This window comes from Dipodomys ordii, unplaced genomic scaffold (assembly GCF_000151885.1).
Source record: "Dipodomys ordii isolate 6190 unplaced genomic scaffold, Dord_2.0 Scaffold49, whole genome shotgun sequence".
Classification (NCBI taxonomy): Eukaryota; Metazoa; Chordata; class Mammalia; order Rodentia; family Heteromyidae; genus Dipodomys; species Dipodomys ordii.
Window position 1 is genome coordinate 1,385,407 of NW_012267265.1, and position 23,549 is coordinate 1,408,955.

Consider the following 23,549-nt stretch of genomic DNA (forward strand, 5'->3'; position numbering starts at 1 on the left):
ACACACACACACACACACACAGAAACACATACACACACTATGGTGTCCTTAGGGCTCCATGTTTATACAATTTCTCCCACAAGAAGGACAATTAACTCATTTACTGAGAATCTATTCTTTGCCATCTTCAAGACAAGCCTGTGTTAATTTTTTAAAAATCCATATAGAGAAAGAAAATGGGGCCCAGACAAATTGAGAGGCTTGATCAAGCACCATAAGTAGAACAGGAGAGAATAAAATGTTGCAAAACACATTGACATTGTTTCTTTGCTTCCTAAAATAATTCTATTACCCATGGGAGGAGGAGTTTTTTTCAGGGATTCCTACTTAGGTAACATTATTTGAAGCTACTAGGCCTGTGTTTAGGCATGGTGAGGACTTTCATCCAAAATACTGGCTTCCTCAAATCTCCCTGTAATTGAAAAGATCTCTACTTCCCTGAAGACTGTACTGACTCATCCCTTCTTCAAAACCTAATCTTAAATGCTTACTCCATATTCAAAATCATACCCTTGGAAAGATTTAGAGGGGCAGAGAAATAACAAAAGCAATTGATGTATCCATGTATAAGACATTCTTATCTGTTCATGTAGACAAAAAAAAATACATCCTTAAGATTCAATTAAGTAACCCAAATGTACCTTAGTAGTCTGGCTGAGTGCCTGATCTAAAAATAGGAAAACACAATAGCAACTATTAAATGCTGAAGTAAGAGTTCTACTCATTGATTTGTTTGGTTCCTGGAGACTATTCTGAATTTTGCCTTTTTCACATACAAAGAATGTGAGTAATAGGTTTATCCCAACTGATTCTTATAAAGAGTCCAAATGAAGTTCCTTGTAAAAGCTTGACTATCTCTAATTAATGATGCTCAGATACAAAAATATCTAGCAAATACTGAAGGAAAAATATCACAACATCTTTATTGTTCATCTAATGTGTTCATAGTCTCTTAAAAGTCCAGGAAAATTTTGGTGTTTCACTGTAGAATTTGTGTGTGTGTGTGTGTGTGTGTGTGTGTGTGTGTGTGTGTGTTTTCCCTGGAGAAAAGGAAAGAAGTAGTTTTATCACAATCAAGAAGGGGAGGAAAATCCTGAGTCTGCTGGCATTGGGTCACTAACTTTATCTACAAATAAACAAACAAATAATGGCTTGCTTTGCATGTATTTTACATATATCCCCCCACAGCTCCCCAAAATGATTATTTTCAGAGCTTATATCCCTTTACTGTCTTCCCTGCAATCGAGTTCTCTGAATAAATACAGGGGCTGACTTACAATTAAAAATAATGAGACCCTTCAGGGCCAATGTCCTTGCATGAAATAAAAGGGTGTGGACTAATTGCAGGAGCAGAGATTTTTTTTTCCTCCATTTTGCTTCACTTTGATTGGTGGATTGGCACTTTAAATAAAGGTTTCTGATCTTCTCCGAATGAGAGGTAAAGAGTGAGTCCCAGGTACAGTCCAGAAAAAAATTTAATCTGCTTTTCTTAGAACTATCTTTATTGGCATCACCAGGCCCAGAGAACACAGTGAATGTCAGCATCTAAGGTAAAATGTGATTTTATGATTTCCATATATTTCCTGTAAAATCTTTTTTCCTGTCTTCAGGCAGTCTTTATAAAGAATATTTATCTTTATTTGTAACCAGATGCTACATAATAGCTTATTGTAATCCATTAGAATGTTCCAGAAAAGTCATGACTAATACCCATCAAGCTAAGCAAAAAATAAAAATAAACTTTTAAATATATCTTTTTGAAGGGTTCATGATTATTGACAGTGTCTAACTTTTGAAAACTATTAAAAGATAAGCATATGTCTTTCCTAGTCAGATCTCTATGTAAGAGTTAAGAGTATTTTGAACATATAGAATAAATTTAAAAACATAATTTATTTTAGTATGGAAATTAAATTTGGGGGCATATTTTCCACAAATATCGAGGGAAATTAAAATATTTTATTTACTCTAATTTGAGAAAATATAATTTTGGAATAGCTATATAAATAACCTATTAAATGTATATATGTATACTTATACATATATATACAAATAAAGGTTTGTTGTGAATGATTATTGGTTATATTACATTTCAAGTGCATGTCAAAATTTTTCCCATAAGTTAAAATACAAACTTCTGTGAATTGTACTTCATTATTTCACCGAGTGGAGGAATATTTTTTTAACTTCATAATCCATCTTAGGAAATAACGCACAGCATTTAAAGAATATCCGTAGAGATTTTCCCAAATTATTTATTTAGATTGTAGGTCCATTGAAAAGTGCTTAGGTCTTCTCTACTTAATTGTCAATTCATTCCAAGGACCTTCTGAATACAAACCAGTTGTTCAGCAATATTTGGTGATTTTTTTTAAGCCTGATCATTTTAGAACAAAGATACTTATTTTGTAAAAACGTCTTTTCACTATTCTGAAGTAAAAATCCATCTGATTTAAAACCCAATTGTGTTTTAGATTCCACTTTTCAAAATGAAGGACCTGATATTGTTCCTGTGCCTCTTGAAAATGAGTTTTGCAGTGCCGGTAAGTCTAGCTACCAAACGGTACCCTAGAAGGGCTTCTGATTGTTGGGTACCAAGCAGTCCTGAAGGGGTAGAGCACCTATGCTGTGACTCATTTAAGTGAGTAGTATAGTTCTATTGAATCACAAGTCATAGTAGCCTAGATGCTTGCCTTACTATCAAAAAGTAGGAAGTCAAATATATAATTTATCTATTCCAAACAATATTTAAAATATCCAAAAGACAGCTTCTAAATCTTATTTCACCTGTTTTTAAAGTCAAAAGATTTAGATGGTTTCCACAATGTCATGGCATAATTTTATTATCATTTCCTTGCTATGATTATGAAATCAGAATAGAAAAGGGAAATTTCTCTGAAAAAATGGGTTTTGTTTTAATAAGGAAATTATTAGTCAGATTACTATGGTTTCAAAACTAAGCTAGATAATTCCAGTCAAAACTAACAAAGAATAAATTTACTTTATAGAAACTGTGTGACTTAAGGTTAAAACTTCTCAGATCAAAACATGTCAGGACAATGAGTCTCACATGTGATGATTTTATCACATATCCAAAGGATATATCTCATATATCAACAGTATGTATCACCTTCAAATTCAATCCTTTGAGATGAACTATTCCAGCCAATATTAAACAATTCTGTTAACCTCATTTCATATCTACATGAAAAGACTTTGTCTCAAGGAAAAAAAAAATAGGCCTAGGGATGGCGCTCAGTGGTAGAGAACTTGCTTTCTTGCTTGTCATGCCCATGGCCCCGTGTTGGATCCTCAACACTACGAAAATAAAAATCCAATTTTATTCTACCTCTTACTTTCATTCTCCTTTTATTCACTGCTATTTGTGCTTATTAGTAAGTGAAATAAGAATTCTTTAGAAAGGGAAATACCTTAAAATTTTAAAAAGCTAACCATAAATATAGTTACATTTTTAACAGCTTTTTAGTGGCTACATTAAGTATAACAGTATAGTAGTTAGTGCTGACATGCATTTTACTTAAGGAAAATATCTTAGGTATATTCTTAAAATATATCAACAATCAGATACATAAGCATGATGGAGGACTTGTTGAAGCCTTTTGAATGGAAGGCAAGTTGAGTTTTGCATATGACTTTCTCAAGGCCATGTTCCCAAAACACATGCATAAATCAAAAGCATGTGGGTTGTAGAAAGCTCATGAGATTCAGATTTCTATGTGAACATTTTTAAGAATATCAAATAATATTAGTTTTATATTTTGTTAATTCATTGCTTATTATGTTCCACTTTAAACTATCTTAAATTTTGCTTTTATTTTTTTTAATTTTATTTTATTTGTGAACATATTGTACAGAGGGGTTACAATTGCATGGGCAGGATACTGCGTACATTTCTTACCAAGCATTGCAGCCCCCTCCTTTGTTTACCCTTCCCATCCCTTCCCAGCCTCCCCCCTCCCCTTAAATTTTGCTTTTAAAACAATGTAATATTAAGATGCATTCTAAAGATAGATAGCTCATGGGGGAATGAAATTATTAAATATAATACTTTTTCCAAATAACTGAAATTTTTCAGTCTATCCAAAAGATCAAGTTATTTCCATTATAAATTAAAATGGTGGCCTCTGCACCAGCTCTATGTACTGGGGTAACTTTCTATTCCCAGAGTTAAGAAAGTGGTAGAGCGCTTGCCTTGCATGCATGAGTCCCTGGGTTCGATTCCTCAGCACCACATAAGCAAAAAGAAAAAAGCTGGAAGTGGCGCTGTGACTCAAGTGGTAGAGTGCTAGCCTTGAGCTGAAGAGCTGAGGGACAGCACCCAGGCCCAGAGTTTAGGCCCCATGACCAGACCCCCCCCCAATAAAAGAAAGTTCCCTATGAAGGGCGCTCAAAATTATTTTTATTTCTATTTAGGCATTTCCTCAGCAGCCTGGGACACAGGGTATGGCACCACCAGGCATGGCTAGTTTGAGCCTTGAGGTATGTATTACTAGAATTTTTGCATATTACCTTTACACTTAACAAGAAATTTATGGTCAGATCTAAAGAAGTTAACAACATTTACTGGCATTTAAACTTATAGTTTTACTCCAACTTTAAACTCTCAGTTGTTTTACTTTTTAGAGCATCATTTACATATAAAATCAAAGTAATATTAATATTAATATTCAGTATACATCATATATACACATCAACGAGTTTCTACATTAAAACATTTTGCTAGATAGTCACAAATATTTCATAAAAGCTCTGTTGTCATGTTTTACATGATAAAATAAATTTATCTAAAAATAATAAAAAGAAAATGTATCTGTAAAAATTTGTTCATCAGGGGCTGGGGAAGGTGGCTCAGTGGTAGAGTGCTTGCCTTGCATGCATGAGGCACTGGGTTCGATTCCTCAGCACCACATCAGCAAAAAGAAAAAAAAGCCAGAAGTGGCGCTGTGGTTCAAGTGGTAGAGCGCTAGCCTTGAGCTGAAGAGCTAAGGGAGAGCGCCCAGGCCCAGAGTTCAGGCCCCATGACTGGACCCAAAAAAAAAATTGTTCATCAGAAGTCTATAAAATGCATTAACATTGTATTATGATATATATACTATATACCCTGTATTAATTTTAATGCAGTTCTCATGAGTTCTCTTTCAAAAGCGAAAGCAAAAATAGAAATTTTTCACAGTATCAATTAAAATTTGAGAGAAATACAAGATCATAAATATCACAATTTTCACAAGGTCTTGTAAAGTTTCCTTGTATCATGGCAATCTTAAGGCAGTGTATATATGTTCAAGATGTTAATTTCATGTGTAGGCTAATTTTACTGAGATTTGTTTTCTTTTGCTTAAACTAAATCCAAAGCACTCTAACTCCCTTTCCATGAAAAGAATGTGAAACTGGCTTTCTGTAGCAGTAGTTGCCCACTTCACAAACTATCCAGATATCATTTCTTCCACTGTGTATTTATTATTTTGAAGTCTTTTTTTTATTTGGGGTAAAATGGTGAGGGCTGATTTGTTTGCATGCTCTTCCAAATTCCTCTTCAGGATGAGTTTATAAGACAAAGTAATTGAAGAGGGTAAAAAATAGCAATATTTTCATAGGTTCACATATATTCCAGCTTAATGAACTATTTCCCATGTTTCAATGCAACTCGCACTTAACTAATAATTTTTCTTTTCGAATTAGTGATAAAAGCAAGATCATTGCTTTAATAGAATAATAACAATGGCAAATCCATACTTACAGTTGTATCTTTCAGAGATGATTTGTGTCTAAAAAGTTGTATCTTCAGAAATAATTTTGTTTTATACAAATTGACCCACCCCAACTTTGTGTTGATAATGTTTAATTTCATGAGAAATCAGTGAGTCAAAATGACAGGTAATATGTGTCACAAATACTAATATGTAGCCATTTTTCTTGACAGACAATGAGACAGTTGGGAAGTTTGCAAGGATTAAATGCACTTTCTCAGGTAATTATATTTTCAAATACTTATTACAAATGTAAATGGTGGTGGCTGTGATATCAGCAACACCATAAATCATAAAATTGATAAATACACAAGATACTAAATACTGAAAGAATAAATAACTGAGGTAGCTTAAAACAAAATAAAGCATACTAACAAAGGAAATAATAACAGTAATGGTCTTCATTCAGGAGGCTGATACAGGAGGATTGTGAGTCTGAGGTCCATAATGATTTCATTTGGATTACTCTGTCTCAAAAAATAAAAACAAAAATGAAAAACAATACTGAATTTTCTTTAGTCAAATTTTTAAAATATCCTTTCTCACACCATCAATTTTAATAAATGGCCCAAAGCACACGTCTTAAAAAGATAAATTTCAAACAGGTTTATATGAGTATTACAGTCAGAACCAGCCTATTTTACACTAAAAAGCATCATTTTTTAATCTTTAAGTTCACAGTATATGTTGAAATATAAACGTGTTCATTGTGTCCTCCATGTCTGCAGTATTCTAGATTTGGCTTTGGAAAAGCACTCAATTCTTTGTGGTTGCATGGTCTCCTCCCACCACCTGCCTCTTTCCCATGGATGAGACCAGGAGAACACGAAACTCAACAGGTAAGTTAATTTCATCTATGTGTTTAAAACTTCAAGCTCTAAATCTTTCTTCACTTGCTTTCTTCAATGTATATCTACCCGCAGTAAAGAACTAGTGTTTAACAAAAATTATCCTAAAGCCAAATAAATAAAATCCTATATTATTAAGGAAAAATTAAAAATTTCATTTTCATATTTATTTCAAATAGAAAAATATGGCCTCCAAAATATAAGAGATTTGTTGAAGGTATTAGCAATCACAGTAAACAGTCTTCAAAAATAAAAATAGATTGTATTCTGAACCATTTTCATTTTAAACAAATTTGCCCAAGTTATTCAAAGGCGAATTTCAAATGATGGTAGGAATCTGGTTAAAATACCAAAACCACAGCTATATGCCAGTGGCTCACACCTGTAATCCTAGCTACTCAGAAGGCTAAAATCTGAGAATCACAATTCAAAGCCAGCCTAACGGGGAAGTCTGTGAGACTATTATCTCCAATTAATCACCAAAAAACACAAAGTGGAACTGTGGCTCAAGTGGTAGAGCTCTGAGTGGGGGGAGGGGAACTCAGAGACAGTGCCCAGGCCCTGAATTCAAGCCCTATGGTTGGCACACATACACACACACACACACACACACACACAAATACCATGAACCCTTTAGAAATCAGTATCAATGTTAACCATTATATATTAGGTGCCAAATAAATACATTAACAAAACTGTAATTTGGGAGTGAAAGTAAAAACAGTTTATAAGGGTTGTGAGGCTCAGTAAATTTCAAATCTGATTAGAGAAAAGAACAACATATTCCAAGGTACTCAGTTGTAAGACAGAAGTAACCAATTCCACATGAAAGTATAGATATGTGCAATAGTTGAAGGGGCAAAGCAGAACCAAATCATACTGGGATTCCCATTTTTATTTGGGGAGTTTGTAGTTACAAACAATTCAGAGCCATTTTCCAGAAGTAATTTCTAAAATAGGCAAAAAGCCAAACACAAACTTTTAATTGTAGATGCTCTTCCATAACAAGAGCATCACCAGGTCTCATTGAATAGATAATAAATTATGGTAGTGGCAATTGTCTCCGAACTGGACTCCATGCAGAAGGAATTTGATTGGTATTTTATTTGAACTCCCCTTTTAACTTTTCATTAATAACTAAATTAGTATTAAGTACTCACTCTGTGCCAGACATTTTTAAGAAGTCTGTTAATTAGGTCAAAATACAAGATCTATAAAAAATACAGTAATCTCCCTCAGTTGAACAGAGAACAGATATTTATTACAAATATTTATAATCCCCTGAAGGGGAAAAACAAACATACATACAGGTAGTCATGGTAACCCAATAAAGGAAATAACTCATTCTACCAGAAAGTTAAGGTATATAGCTTTCCATCTTTCCAAGAAATAATGTTCTTAAGAAGGTGAAGGGACAAACACACATGAAACTTTCTCCAATACCATTGACTCTGCCACCTGTGTAAACTCTGTTTCCAAACAATTCTCCGTATCTTCTTTCCAAATAAAAAGCATCCAAAGCCCTTTGGCTGTAGAAATTCTAGTCACCACAGTTCAATCAACTATCCTTTCCTGACACTCTTTTCAAATTTCTCTACAGTATGAATATTCTTTGCCTGTGCATCCCCCACCTCTCCCATCACAGCCACCCCTGCATCCTCAACAGCCAGGAATGAAACCCTTCCTCCAGCCCACTGCTTCAACGGCCTTCCAGGCCACAGTCCAGAAGGGAGGTCCCCATCCTCCAATGCACCCAGGACAGCTGCCCTTGAAGGATGGAGAAATGCCAGCAGTTCAGCAGCAGGTGGCACCATCGGAGAAGCCACCAACATCCGAGGTGATTTGTTTGTCTAGGGTCAAATCAGGTGATCTAGTAAACTAATGGAAGAACACTAATTTGCATGTGATATTTAAATAATCACAGCACTTGGGCCCCTAAAATACAAACATATTGCTTATTTGTCTTTTATTTTGAGGCTGTATTTTGTAATCAAATATAAATACTCATTTCTGTCCTTTGCTCTTGGAGATAGTGGATCAGTTCTTGAAAGATTTAATGACTTTAAACTTTGGTTTCTTAGTTGCCAAAGATGACAGGTTCCATAGGAAATAGGGGCTATACATACCTCAAAAGACTAAAAGAACGTAAAACAGAAATATATTTTATATTGTTTTCTTGTAATTGCAAACAAGATAAGTGCATGTTCCGTTTGTTTTGTCTCTCTTGACTGGTAACTTCAATATTTATGATACAGATGCCACTAATGGATTTTGCTGGTCAAGAACTTCCAACAGTAAGTACAAATCTCAGTGATAAGTTCCTTGAAAAAAATAATCGCTATAGGTCAAAAGGATTTGAATGTAATTTTTAATTATCTCATTTATTCATGAATATGAAGAAATATTTACTTCTGAAATATTAATTTTTCATACTAATTTTCTGCAAATGTGTTTCAGATAATTCTTAGAAATTTGTGTAATGGAACAATGCAAAAATAAAGTCTTCTATCTTAAGAAAGAAAGAGAGAAAGGAAGGAAGGATACTGTAATGAGAATTTTCCTGTGAGAATTATTTTTTTATGTTTTCTACCACTTAAAGGTGTTCCATTTAGCCCGTTTGATATCTCGGGCACCAATACCAGACAATAAACCATCTACAGTAAGTTTTCTTTTTAAAAATATCACTTCTCTTAAACTTAATTATAAGGTTTTTTACTCTGGAAAATGCATTTTTATAACTATTTTATTTTGTTTAGCTTTATCCAGGAATGTTTTATATGTCATATGGAACAAATCAACTGGTAAGTCCCTATTCTAGAAAAAGTATTTTTTAATTAAGTATTCTTTTAATGGCTAGCATTATAAAATCTAGATACTACATAAGCTGTTCCAAATAAATTCCTATAGTTATTGAAATAGTAAGGTGGTGGCATTCTTATTCCAATCATTCTAGCCAAAGATACACACACACACACATAATAACATTAAATAGGCTACATTTATTCAATAATTATCCAAATCTCCTCTGCCTCTGAACACAGCATTAATGTTGAGGCTTTAGGGAATAATACTAAGAGACTTTTAACTTTGTCATGAGTAGATAAGAAGATATTAGAAGGCAGCTGGTTCAAAATGTGATGCACTATTTCTTTTTGAACAGAATACTCCTGCCAGACTTGGCTTCATGAGTTCAGAAGAAATGCCTGTGAGTAGTATTTTCTAACTCTTCTTAAAATAGTGGCCAGGGAAAACATTTACAGGTAACTGTCTATAAGAAACACTGGCCATTAAAATAGTCAAAGGAGCATAGGACTCACATTTTTTCACTCCAAAATCAAAAGCTTGATTCATTGCCTTCCCTACACAAGTCATTCTTTTTGTTTTTCTTCCTCTTCTTTATTTTTTTAATTTTTTAATTTCTTTTAATTTTCTGGTGCCCAGGCTGGACTTGAACTCAGGGCTTGTTTATTATCCCTGAGCTTTTTTGCTAAAGGCTAGTGCTCTATCACACGAGCCACAGCTCCCTTTCCAGTTTTTTGGTGGTTAAACGGAGATAAGAGTCTGGCAGATTTTCTCTCCCCATGCTGGCTTTGAACCCAAATCCTCAGCTCTCAGCCTTCTGAATAGTTAAGATTACAGGTGTGAGCTACTGACGCCCAACTATAAATCACTGTTTTCTATGTAATGACCATTCTTGAGCATAGTGTTTTGCTCAGTTCCTTATATATAAGAAGAAGAGATACTTTCACTCAAGAGCTATAATTGAACTGTGAACATTTCAAACCCAAAAAGATATGTATAGTTCATTCAGAGTTCCCATTCCTTTTCAAACCATTTATCCACCCAAAAGTTTCAACAGGGGCACAAAGTAATCCAGACTTCAAAACTAAAAGTCCAAAGAGAAAAGAAAATTAATCAAGTATGAAATTTGATTACTATGAACTTCAAAATGTATTAAGCAATAACACTATTTGTTTACAAGTATACCTGTGTATGTTTGCAAGTTTCAGATTTGAGATAAACTCTAATAACTTGACTTTTCCCCTCAGAAATTTCTACCTGTTACAACTGTTAGAGCACAAAACAAAAACTATAGTGAATTAACAAGACATTAACTATATAGCCTATTGAATAAATAAATATACACATATGCTAATCACTAAGAGAATACTCACATCCAAACAGTTTTAGTGCCTTCTGTGTGCCAGATACATAGATAGATACTATAGACAAGATAAATGTTCTCAGTGATCTCAATAATCTAATGATGGAAAAATATATACAATAAAGATAATGTTAAATTCCAGGAAAGGAACACTTTATTAGAAGGAAAAAGGAAGACAGGAAAGATAGCCCAGATTAGAGATTCACAGTACAATCTCTGGATGAGACAATAGGACACCTGAAAGTTAGTAAAGAGACAAGAAAAGAGAGAAGGAAAGTGTATCATATTTATATAATACTAACATAAATAGCTGAAAATTAAAAATGCAAGTGCTAATTACCATCTTTAATATTAAGTTATTTATTTTGTGCTTCATTTATGAGAAGCATAAAATAAACATTTTTAAAGATCGAGGCAGGTTTTAATGAGCCAAAACTGCAAGAAAATCAGAATATGTGTATACAAGTTATATAGCCCTGCTCCCTTGCAATTGGTTGCAGATTTTGGTTCCCATATTTCTAGTAGCACAGGTAGAAAAAGAACCAAGGTAAGTTCTGAAACTCTGAATGACCACAGAAATAAAATATTTTAGTTCCTCCAGAGAAATTGTAATTTGTTAAAGAAGGAATGTGAGGAAGGGAGAGGGAGGGAAAGAGGAAGGGGAGAAAGAAAAACTCTTCTATTGAGGCTTCATCCATTTGGAGGCATGCGTAAGAGCCTTCAAAACGTTCCTCGATACTGCTAAGGATTTCGGTATTTCTTTATAATGGTAGTACCCACTTCAACTTCTTGTTGCTTTCTTAAAGTTAGCATGGTGGAAAGCTTCTATCCTTCATAGAAATGGCCTTTCTTTCCACAGGTAATCCACTCCATTCAATTTCAAAACTAAAAAGTATGCTTTCACAAAACTATCTACTGAACACTCTGTTTCTTCTATCAGATTTTTTAAAAAAAAATATTGCTTCTCAGGAAATTTGACCGGGTATAATTACGTGGCATTATTAACAGTATGTAATAACAGTATCTTTGATAAATGTTTATTTTCCAGGGAGCAAGAGGCCCAATGGCCTATGGAGCTATGTTCCCAGGATTTGAAGGCCTGAGGCACACCCTTAGAGGACTAGGCCCCAACACAGCCAAAGGAGGAGACTTTACTCTGGAATTTGACTCCCCAGTGTCTGTAACCAAAGGAACCAAGGGTCCTGAGAAGGGAGAAGAAGAGCCTCAGGGGTCCCCTCTGCACGAGGGCAACCCAGAAGGCCCTGCTCGCCTTTCCCATATAGCATCTGGTGCCCATGCAGGGCTCCTGGGTTTCCCTGACGACAACATTCCCAGTCTGGCCAGGGGCCCTGCTGGCCAAAGGCCGGGATCCCCTGGGGTCACCCCAGCAAACACTGATCCACTGATGACCCCTGAATTGTCTGAAGTTTATGATGTCTATGGTAGTGATGTTACCACACCCTTGGGTGAGGGCGAGGCTACCATGGATACCACAATGTCCCCAGACACTCAGCAAACATTGATTCCGGGAAACAAAATGCACCATCCCCAGATGGTACATGATGCCTGGCGTTTCCAAGAGCCCTGACAGCCTTGATATACCAGCTACATTCTGTATGCACAAGCTTCCTAGCTTTGTCCCCATAGTGTATCTTTTTGCTAAAACACTTATTACCCTCCTGCAGCAAAGGCATTAAAAAGCACTAAGCATGTATTAATAAATACAAGTGGCTAGAAATAGTGTAGGTCCCCTTCTTGCTTCCATTCTCTTATTCAAATAAAATGTGTCAACTGTCTCTGTGATGTAGACAACCTATTAACAACATTAGAGCAATCCTAAGACTCAGAATTTGCTAATCTTGCTTCCTAGCTATCTTAGACATAATAGAATTTCTCTTACTAGCATAATACTATTATATCAAGGAGAGATGGCACCACTTTTTCCTTCAAGCGAAGGAATTTTAAGATATTGCATTTAAGCGTTATTAAATGAGGATTGGTGGAGGACCCCTGGCTGGTATCACTGGGTTTAATATATTGGATTTAAAGTTCTCATTTGTAGAAATATTTTATTTAATCTAGTAAAAGAAAAGGCAATTAGCCTATTTTAAATAAAGAATTTTTCTCACTGAAAATATCAGGAATCGTATGCTTATTGTTTATATATGTAAATAGTTGAGAAAAGCATACTCCTCCTTTCTATTTGCTATTTACTAACTCTTTTTATATAATTCATTAATTTTTAGCAGCTAAAGTTTACTGATTATTTATCTAAGTCCAAAGCATGGTGCTAGGTATCAACCATGCAGGACTTTCCTTCAAAAATTACAATGGCTATGACTGGCAAGTAGACAGATAATCACAATAAAAACAAAAATAGTCATTCTAAGCCATACTCAATTACAACACATATATTGTCTCAAACTAACACTGCACATCCCACATTCTGTGAAAAGACCTAACACAAGGTGCCCCTGTTACTGGAGCAAAGACTCCAAGCACCACTGGAGGGGCTGGGGGAGATCAAACAAGTGTTTCTTATAACACAATGAAAAATAAATCTCCAGAATGAAGATGTTCCTCCAAGAAGAAGAAATACAGAAGAGTTATGTAGGAATTAATTCATTCCTGTGAAATATAACATAGGGAAAAGGCTAAAGAAAATGATGCTTGCTTGTTACCAGGACTAGGTATATGTCCATCAGAACTAAATGTCTAAATTAAAAGGTTTCAAGTCCACATCTGGTCATCTCTGAAAATTAGTCTCTCGCTTTATTTTCTCCACTGCTCCTAAGTTGCCCAGCCCAGATCTTAGACTCTGTGGAACTCAGACTCTCCTCTATACCTTGTCAAAGAGTTTATAGAGATATAGCCAAAGAAAAAGAGCCCTGAGTTTCCTCCTAACCTGGCAATCTTCTGAAGTCTTGGAGCATGTTGCCATTCTTACTGCTTCCCTCTCCTCAGGTAGGCTCTCCTACTAATAATCAAATAATCCCTGAGACCAACCTTTTCATTCAAGAGTCTCCTTAAAAAACACTATGGGGGGGGGGGGGCTGGGAAGTTAGCTCAGTGGTAGAGCGCTTGCCTTGCATGCCTGAGGCCCTGGGTTCGATTCCTCAGCACCACATAAGCAAAAAGAAAACCGGAAGTGGAGCTGTGGCTCAAGTGGTAGATCGCTAGCCTTGAGCTGAAGAGCTGAGGGACAGCACTCAGGCCCAGAGTTCAGGCCCCACGACCAGACCCCCCAAAAAAAAAAAAAAACACTATGGGGAAAAAAAAGATAGATCTAGCTTTCATCCTTGACAACACTTACCAGCCATGATATTTTAGATGTGAAAATCTTGGTGTCTGCACTTTACTTCTGTAATGAGATTACTGTCTAATTTACAGAGTTATAATGAGAACTGAATGAGCTGATGTACAGAGATGAAATTGCTGAATTATACAATTTCCTTCTTTCTGATACATTTTACAAAAAGAATTCAGCAGTAACAACATCACTAATGGTGGAGAAGAATTATTCTCATTATCTGATGAATTTGTGCTTTTTTGTTCATATTTTACATATAACCCCCTTCTCTTCCTACTTTGAAATTCACAGCTCTTATTTGTAAGACAAATTATGCTAGGGAATATTGTCAAATCAGGGTTCAAAATTGGCCTCTGCTATTTGTAGACTGGGTATTTAAGAGAGGAGCTAAATTTAGTCAGAAGAGTTGTCATATTGTTATGGTCTTTTCTTTTTCTTGTGCTGATACTGTGACTTGAACTCAGGACCTGGGCATTGTCCCTTAGCTTTGTCACTCAAGGTTGGCTTCCTACCACTTGAGCCACACCTCTACTTCCAGCTTTTTGCTGGTTAATTGGAGATAAAAGTTTCATAGAGTTTCTTGACTGGGCTGGCTTCAAACCATGATCTTCAAATCTCAGCTTTTGAGTAACTAACATTACAAGAATGTGCCACCAGCATCTATCTTGTTAAATTTTTGAGTAACTTCTATCTCTGCTATCAGAGTTATTTGAACAATGGCATATTGAGCAAACATAGTGACAAGGGAAAGAAGCTAAATGTCACCAGCAAAAAGTGCCATCTTAACTTTGAGATTTCCTCTTGTGATTTCCTTCACAATAAATGTTTCACAGGCATTTCCATGAATAACAAAAATCTTCATTTGTGTCCCATCCTATGTCTATAGATAAAACTTTGTACTAGTATCTCCTTATCACCAATCTTCCAATTTATTTTTTTCAAATGTTTTATTCTTTTCTAATTTATGACCAAGTGACCAATCTGGAGTATCCTGAATCAGTTTAATTCTGTATGTCAGATCATGTCACTTTGTATACAAAATACACAACAAGATGTCATTTAAAGGTTGTAGTACGTTGACTACCAACTTCTAAATAATACCAAAATACCAGACTGAAATCTATAAACAAAGCACACATTCATTTCTCTCCATAATCTAGTCACACGCAGGGTAAGCAAATAAGTGGTTCTCTAAACTAGGACACTTTTGATAATTAATTATTATGATGAGCACCAGGTACAAACTAATACTACCTAAGGAGATCTGGAAGGCCACATGGAAGTCCCTGTGATGACAAACTTATGGATCGATGGAAAGGTTTCAAAGTATAAAGAGAAAGTATATGAAAGTTTAAACTGGCACAATGTACTTGTGCACACTAGACCTGGTATCATATTTAACATTTCCATGGCTGTTATTTATGTTCTATTTTTTGTTTCAGTGACTATATACCACCTAGTCCAAGATGAGCAATTTAAATAGCATAATCACTTGGACTCCCAATAGGAGGGCAAAGCAAAAATTTTCACAAAACTCAAAGGTTCTGGGATGGTATGGCTCAAGTGATAAAGTAACTGCCTAACAAGGATTAGGCCCTGAGTTCAAATAGCAGTACTGACACAAGAAAGAAACGAAAGAAGGAAGGAAGGAAGGAAGGAAGGAAGGAAGGAAGGAAGGAAGGAAGCGAAGAAGGGAAGGAGGGAAGGAGGAAGGAAGGAAAGAAAAGGAAAGGAAAGCAGGAGGTGAAATATGGAAACAGGGTCTAAGTAATGCCATCTTCTCTTGGCTGCCATCTTGTCTTCATCACCATCTTGGCGTCTTAATCCAAGGTGGGGACTTTTCACCCAGTTCCAAAAACTCTAGAGGTGATATAGGTCATTCTTTGAATTGCAGATATGCCATGGGTTGTTTAGCTCCCAAAAAGTCTTGCTCCGGGGAATTTTTGCCCTAGGCCCTGATCCACCTAGCTTGCTTTGCTTTTGTATACATGATTTTGGTAGGTTTAGTTTCTCATGTCAATCATGTAATTTTTGCTTTTATAAATTTTGTATTGGGGCTGCTTTGGGGCTGTGAGTTCTTTGGGACGTGACTCTGCTCGCAGTCATAGGCTTTGTAATAAACACTTCTGATTGGATCTCTCAAAGTGTGGCCGCAGTCATAGGCTTTATAATAAACACTTCTGATTGGATCTCTCAAAGTGTGGCTTCTCTATTTCCCTGATTGAATTCTCCTATAACAAAAGAAAAGGGGAAGGGGAAGAGAGAATGAAGGGAAGGGAATGGGAGTAGAGGGGAGGGGAGAAAAAACGGTTAATATTCTAAGATTCAGTGTTGTTACTCTCATGTTAGGGCTGGCCATATGTCCCATATTTCCAGAATGTAGTATATATGTATATGGCATCACAAGAAGTAACAACTTGTCAACAACTGCAACTATCATAATATGCCTGAGCCTACAAGAACCCAAGAAATGCTTTAACCCCACGGATGTTTACAGTATTTATGTGGGAATCCTGTCACCTTGTGGGGAATGTGATTGGCAAAAGAAATTTGACAGGTATCTCGATGTTAACCCTAGAAAACCCAGAGTGTGTGTGTGTGTGTGTGTGTGTGTGTGTGTGTGTGTGTGTGTGTGTGTGTGTGTTGACCTTCTGCAGGAATTCTGTCAAAAGACAGGATTCCAGGCATTCTGGATCTGTTATCAAAACTGCTTACCTCAGTACTTCTTAACTTCTTACTATCTACGTCTTGGAAAAAGCCCTTTTATTTTCCCTATAACACCATTAATTTAGTTCCAGGCCAATTTGAATCTATAAAGCAGAGAGTGGAGAAGAGAACTGCTTACCTATGTCTGTCTGTTAACCCATTCCTTGCCCCATGGTGCGATTGGATTATTACTCATTTAATATTAAAACTGTTAAAAATGAGGCATCACAACTGCATGAGCATTTCTTCATTTCTCACCTGGAATCTGCTAGTCAGACTAGCAGTACCCTGTGTTTTGTTATTTTTGTAAGGTCCACCCTGAGAAGGGCAGACTCCTCCCACCTCTTGGCTAAGTCTTTGCCCAATACCTGTGTCACATAAGTAACTGGCACACCTGTAGTTAGTCATCCCCTCCTTCAAGGTCACATCCAGGGTCATCCCTCCTCCACCCATCCCCTCTCACACCTCCCATGGGAGGGTGGGGGCGAGGGAACGAAGGGAACGGAGCTCGGAGGGGAGGATCCCAGGCCCTGAGGTCACATTGGTATCCAGTGTGGCCACACCTTCCCTCACCTGGCCACACCTTCTCCCGGGCCCTTCCATACAAACCCAGGCTAGACCTCAGCCGGCCCCTTTAGACACGTGGTCTCCATCTGGAACAGCTCCGGCAGCAGGTCAGTAAAACAATAAACTGCTTTTACTGCCTGAATACCACGTGGAGTTCTCCTTATCGGCTCCCTAATTCAGCTACCTAGTTAAACCTACCTATTTAATTTACTTTACAATTTTATGATAATGAAACTATTACAGTATATCTTCAATGTTGTGGACAGTCTTGGTTTACTCTGGAGCGCAAAGATGATCAGGGACCGTGAGGATTGTATTACCACAGATTGCAGGACATCTTATAGACATATAGTTCTAAGACAAAACGTTATCATCTGGTGGTGGTGTCCTTTAAAAGCAAACTGCAGCCAGTGTAATCCCAGTTACTCCGAAGCCTGAGATCTGGGGATCGGAGTTTGAAGCCAGCCCAAGCAGGAAAGTCTGTGAGGCTCTTATCTCAACTGAACGCCTAGAAAACCAGCAGTGGAGTTGTGGCTCAAGCGGTAGAGCTCCATCCTTAAGAAAAAAAAAAAAAAAACTAAGGGCCATTGCTCAGGCCCCGAATTCAAGCTCCATTAACCAGCGTGGGCACACACGCGTGCGCACACACACAAAGAAATATAATATCTACGTATGAACTGCCATGTTCTATATCAATTTGTTCCAAGAAAGTTAGCACTTCTAGAAATAAATCTGAAACTAGCAACACTACTTGATTGAGTTCACAATAATCCACTGTAACACCTCACGACTATGTAGCTTCTACACCAGACACAAAGATGATTTAAATGGAGAGGTAAAACCCCTTACAGGGATCTCTCACATTTTCAATGGTAAACTTAATCTCTGTAATTTTTCCTGAAGTATTTACGGTCTTGTTAGAAATGAGAAAGAAGGAATATAGTTCCAGGGTCTTCTTTCCCGTTGGCCCTTCCTACCATAGCTTTCATTTCATTGGTGTAGGAATAGTTGTGGGAACCTGCCATTTCAACATATAGATAGACAGATAGATACAGATTCTTATTATACAGTCAGTGATTGAGGAAATAGGTAATCACCTGATAGGTCCACTTTAGCAGCTATTAGATGGACATGGATGAAGATTCCATCTCCCTTTGACTCCTATAAACATTAATTAGTAAACTGTTCAGGCTTTTTCATGTTCAGAAGCATTATGTAATAATAGCCCCACCAAAAAAGTTTTGGAATTTCCCTTTGCCCTTTCAACCCTATACTTTCTCCTGAGAAAATTGCCTCAAGACCCTCCAAGAAGGCTCAGGGAAACTTTGATGATATACGCATGTATACATAGGTATAAATACATATAGCCATGTTGCAAGGAACTCTTTCATAAAGATCTAGAATTTAACTGAGATTTCCAGGTCTGGCAACTAGATAAAGAACTATGAATCTCATTTTGGTGATTTGAGTTTAGTTCGGTGAACCTAGAATTTTTGTGTCAACTATAACCCCAACAGGATGTTTATTATTTTTCCTAGAGCTCTCGTTCAACTGGTGATCATAATTGAACATTGTTGTTAAAGCATCCTGATCAAAATCCCATAATATGGGCATTTGTGGTCACTGCATCTGCCTTGTTTCTCAGATGCAAGCACTATGATCTAACTTCCATTACTTCTGATACTATTTTTTTCCCATTAAGACTCCAAAACAGCATCCTTCCATTATATCTAGTCTACAGAGAATAAAATCACAGAGATCTTCATTTCTTAATACTAGAGTCAAGACTGCCTTCTGGTCTCTTGTGGGTGGAGAGAATAAAAAGTAAATCTATATTTACTAAACAAACATCTCATTACCACCACCATGTCTGGTGAGCATACCTACCATTGCTGTAAAGATAATCTTTATAAAAAATGTGAATATTCTTTTTAGCTTACATCAAGTAACACTTACTTTCCATTTATAGATGGCAAAGAAGTTCCTTTTTAAATGTTTTATATTTTAATGTTTAGATGAAATAGTATGAAAAGTTTGTCTGTCTACTGAAAGCTGTAATTCTTCTTTTTAGTGGCAGGAAAGAGTTCTGAGGCCTAAACTCAAAAGCCTGAGCACTGTCCCTGAGTTTTTTTGCACAAGGCTAGTACTCTACCACTTGAGCCACAGCTCTACTTCTGGAATTTTTGGTAGTTAGTTGGAGATAACAGTCTCAAGGACTTTCCTGACCAGGCTAGCTTCAAACCATGATCCTTAGATCTCAGCCTCCTGAGTAGCTAGCATTATAGATGTGATACTCTGGTACCCAGCCATCTTTCATTATGTAGAGAGGACACATAACATTCCATCTGTGAATTTAGTGATAAATTAGATAACTTAGATTCCTTTTTTTGAAAGTAAGGTTCAAAAATCTTAATCATTTAAATACCCACCAAAGAGATGAAGGAAATAGTTCACTTTGACCCAAATTAAGTGCGAAAATTTATTAGAACTTGAAACATGCTCTTCAGGATAATATGTCTCATATACACAAAAGCTTCTAAGAATGTTCCCCTCCTCTCAAAAACTGCTAAGCAGCCAGGCACACAATGGCTCATACTTGGAATCTAGCTACTCAGGAGGCTAAGATCTGAGGACAGCAATTCAAAGCTAGTCCAGGCAGGAAAGTCTGTGAAACTCTTATCTCCAGTTAACCACCAGGCCCTGAGTTTGAACCCCATGACGCCCCCCCATACACACACACACACACACACACACCATTAAGCACCAAAAGGTTGAAACCAATAGACAACATGTGGGTACCGACGTCAACAGACAGTGCTGCATTTTGCAAAGGAGACCAAACTATAAGTTTAGACTACCCCCTTTCTCCATAAACATTAGAAGAAAAGTAGAAGCAGCAGAAACCACACTTCACAGAAGCCAGACATTAGAAGTAAAAATTTTCAGTTTGAGAAATGATCATTATTGTCATAATAACTTTTGCTGATGCCTTCAGTTTTCCCTGCACTTTCATCTTTCCCCAGGGTTCAGCAGCTTTCTACCCAGACACTCAGCTAACAACCAGTTTGAAAATAACTTAAAGATAAGCTGTAGTGAGCAGAGCTAAGGAAATGACTATGGGTTTTTCCAGAATGGGTGGGAATTTACATTCTAATTTATTCACAAGATCAAAATGTGTAGGTGTTATTTAAAGGTGTATTTTGGAAAAACTGGCATTAAAAACAGGTCAACCCTGGACTTAAGTGTCTAGCATACTTTGGGCATCATTTCAGTATGACTGTTTAAAGCTATGTAAATCCAAACAAGGAAGGTAGATTCCCAGAAGACAGAAATGATAGCACATCTATGAGTGGCAAGCTACTGTAACTTCTCATATAGGAAAAAAAAATGGAAGAAACAAAGAAATCCTGATGGACTTGGACACTGACTTAGCTCTTAAAGTGCTCCCTTCATATATATCCAATGCCCAAATATGCTAAGTCAGCTACTTTCAAGCCAAGATAATGAACTGCAGTTTTCTCTTTAGCAGTAGATTCTAAATTTCTTTTTTTGGGTTTGGAATTGTTCATGTCAGTCATGGGGCTTGAACTCAGGACCTGGATGCTGTCCCTGACCTTTTGTGCTCAAGGATAGCACTCTACCACTTTGAGCCACAGCTCCACTTCCAGTTTTGGGGTGGTTAATTTAAGCTAAAATTTGTGGTCTGGCTTCAAACCGCAATCCTCAGATCTCAGCCTCCTGAGTAATTAGGATTATAGGTGTGAGCCACTAATGCCTTGGGAAAGTCCCATGCTGGTTCTAAGGGTTATTGTCTATCTCACTGTATTGGATAACACATTTGTTCAATAAAAGTTCAAGTGAGTACAATGTACCAAGAACTAGTACCAAACAAAAACAGGAAAACAGTAGCAAAACATCAATTCTAAGCCAGGCACCAGTGGCTCATACCTGTAATCCTAGCTACTCTGGAGGCTGAGATCTAGGGATGGTGATTTGAAACCAGCTGGACAGAAAGTCCAAGAAAGTCTTAACTTGAATTAATTACCAGAAAACCAGAAGTGGCACCATGACTCAAAATGATAGAGCATTAGACTTGAGCAAAAAAAGCTCAGGGTCAGCACCCAGGCCCTTAGTTCAAGCCCCACAACCGATAAAAACAAAAGCTATCAAATCTAAAACACAGTCTCAGGTCATGATAAGCTCTTAAAAAAAAATGAAAACAGGATGAAAGATGAAAAAGGTAAGAGGGACACTGGAATGGTCTAGAAGATCTCAAGGAAATGAATTTACATAATGATTCCCAAACAGAAAAGTCCTTACAAAACAACTATTCTAACACACATTTTAAAATCTCTAAATGCTAGATAAGCTAGACTACTTGCTCGTGGTTGTACACAGAGGATTATAGGGCCTGCAATTAGAAGTCAGACAGATGTCTCTTTGGCTGAAGTATTTCCAGTCTACTGTTCAGTGTACACTTCTGCTACATTCTGAAGCACTTTCTTGGTCATAGTGTTATGTTGATACAGAAAAAAAAAAAACAACAGGTAAACGACCTGGATTCCATACCTGGTTTCATTAGAATTTGAAAATATTTTTTAAAAAAAGAATTTGAAAATATTCCTTCTTATACTAGTACTCAACAGCAATATATGATACTAGCTCAGAATCCTGGCCATGACCAGGAATTTCTGTGCCACAGCTTCCTCAAACGAAAAAAAAAAAAAGAACAAAAAGGAGAGTAACAACCCAAAACTCAAGATTAATAGAAATACTGAAATTCATTCCAACATGAAAGAACAAACCACCTGCACATAAAAAGAGACCAATGGTAGGTATTACTGTTCTTTTTAGAGCTGCTGATACATGTAATATCAACTGTTATTACAGTGGCTATACCTAGTATTACAAGTACAAAAAATCATTATTTGTATAATATTTCAGATTTGCAACTCTGGTAACCCATAAGCACTTTGACTGTAGCAGAAGCATTTGTCTTAGCAGTGTCTGGAACCCTAACATGAAATGCATGCTTAGTAAATATTCACTAAATTAATGTAAATGCATGTTTTCCATAGTCATTAAAAGGAAAAACAAGGATAGTAATTTTTTTTGGGGGGGGTCCGGTCATGGGGCCTGAACTCTGGGCCTGGGCGCTGTTTCTCAGCTCTTCAGCTCAAGGCTAGCGCTCTACCACTTATGAGTCTCTAATCTACAACTTGTTATTTGTGCCACAAGAGAGAAGTTTAAATAAGCAGTAACCTAATTTTCATTTGTATAATCAGCCAAGTATACATGACCCCTATCCCGTATGATCCATAATCACTTATAATGAGTCCTTACATAATAAATGTTACCTCCAAGAAAAAAAAAGGACTCAATTGCTATGGACATGCAGAGGACTGAAAGTCTAGCTCTGTAAGGAAAGCAGAGGAAATTTCACAGAGGAGAATTTTTGAGATGATTCATTAAAAATATGAGAACTTTCCCAAGTAGAAGAAAGAAGAGGTCATTCTGACATGCAGCTGGACAAAAATGTAGAAAGATCAGGAAAATCTGAGAGGAGAAAAGGTAGAACACTATGGTGTAAGTGTCAATATATCAGGAAAAACTATGTGTGGCATGCTGAGGAAAACGGGAGGAGATAAATGGTGAATTTGTGTGCCAAGTTAAGAAGTGTTCTTTTTGTTCTGTATTTACCAGGAAAATTCAAGGGCTCATAACTGGTTTGAGAGAAATTGACCCTGAGAGTAAACAAGGATTACTGGAAGTTGTTCTTATATTTTGGTGTCTTTTTTCTTGTTCTGTCATCTCTATCTTCCTTACTTTGTGGGCATAAGAGAGACAGAGACTAAAGCAGAAGCAAACAGATTTTCACTTTCATTCTCAGGTTCTCTAGATCCCTCTGCTTTTCCCACTTTATTATTTGCTATAGTGAGTTTCTAATACAGGATATGACATCAACTGTTAGGAATTGCTACCAAAAAAAAAAAAAAAGCTGGGTATTGGTGGCTCATGCTTCTTATTCTAGCCACTTAAAGGCTAGACCAGAGCCTCTAACTGTGATTCTAATCCAATGCCTTGGGAAAGATCAATTAATGTCTTGAGATCTTCCTTCATCTATACAATAAAGGAACTAAAATACCAGATTTTATTTTACTATACTTGTATTTTCTTGGCACCTA

At 36.6% G+C, this 23,549-nt stretch overlaps 1 protein-coding gene across 2 annotated transcripts; it reads left to right on the top strand.

Moving 5' to 3' along the window:
* The first annotated feature begins 1,535 nt into the window (after nt 1-1,535).
* Nucleotides 1,536-12,577, top strand: Ambn (ameloblastin (enamel matrix protein)). Of its 2 annotated transcripts, none has more exons than XM_013020149.1 (11): nt 1,536-1,550; nt 2,475-2,543; nt 4,435-4,500; nt 5,942-5,989; nt 6,497-6,607; nt 8,217-8,453; nt 8,872-8,910; nt 9,216-9,275; nt 9,373-9,417; nt 9,777-9,821; nt 11,830-12,577. In XM_013020149.1, the coding sequence occupies exons 1-11, from the start codon at nt 1,536-1,538 to the stop codon at nt 12,367-12,369; spliced, it is 1,275 nt and encodes a 424-aa protein (XP_012875603.1). In that variant the 3' UTR covers nt 12,370-12,577. The 2 variants fall into 2 exon arrangements, with proteins under 2 accessions (XP_012875603.1, XP_012875604.1); XM_013020150.1 differs by having other exon boundaries at nt 8,262-8,453.
* Nucleotides 12,578-23,549: the final 10,972 nt, after the last annotated feature.

Coding starts and splice junctions, on each gene's coding strand:
- Ambn (XM_013020149.1), top strand. Junction 9,276..9,372: donor CAGACAATAAACCATCTACA/GTAAGTTTTCTT, acceptor TATTTTGTTTAG/CTTTATCCAGGAATGTTTTA. Junction 9,418..9,776: donor CATATGGAACAAATCAACTG/GTAAGTCCCTAT, acceptor CTTTTTGAACAG/AATACTCCTGCCAGACTTGG.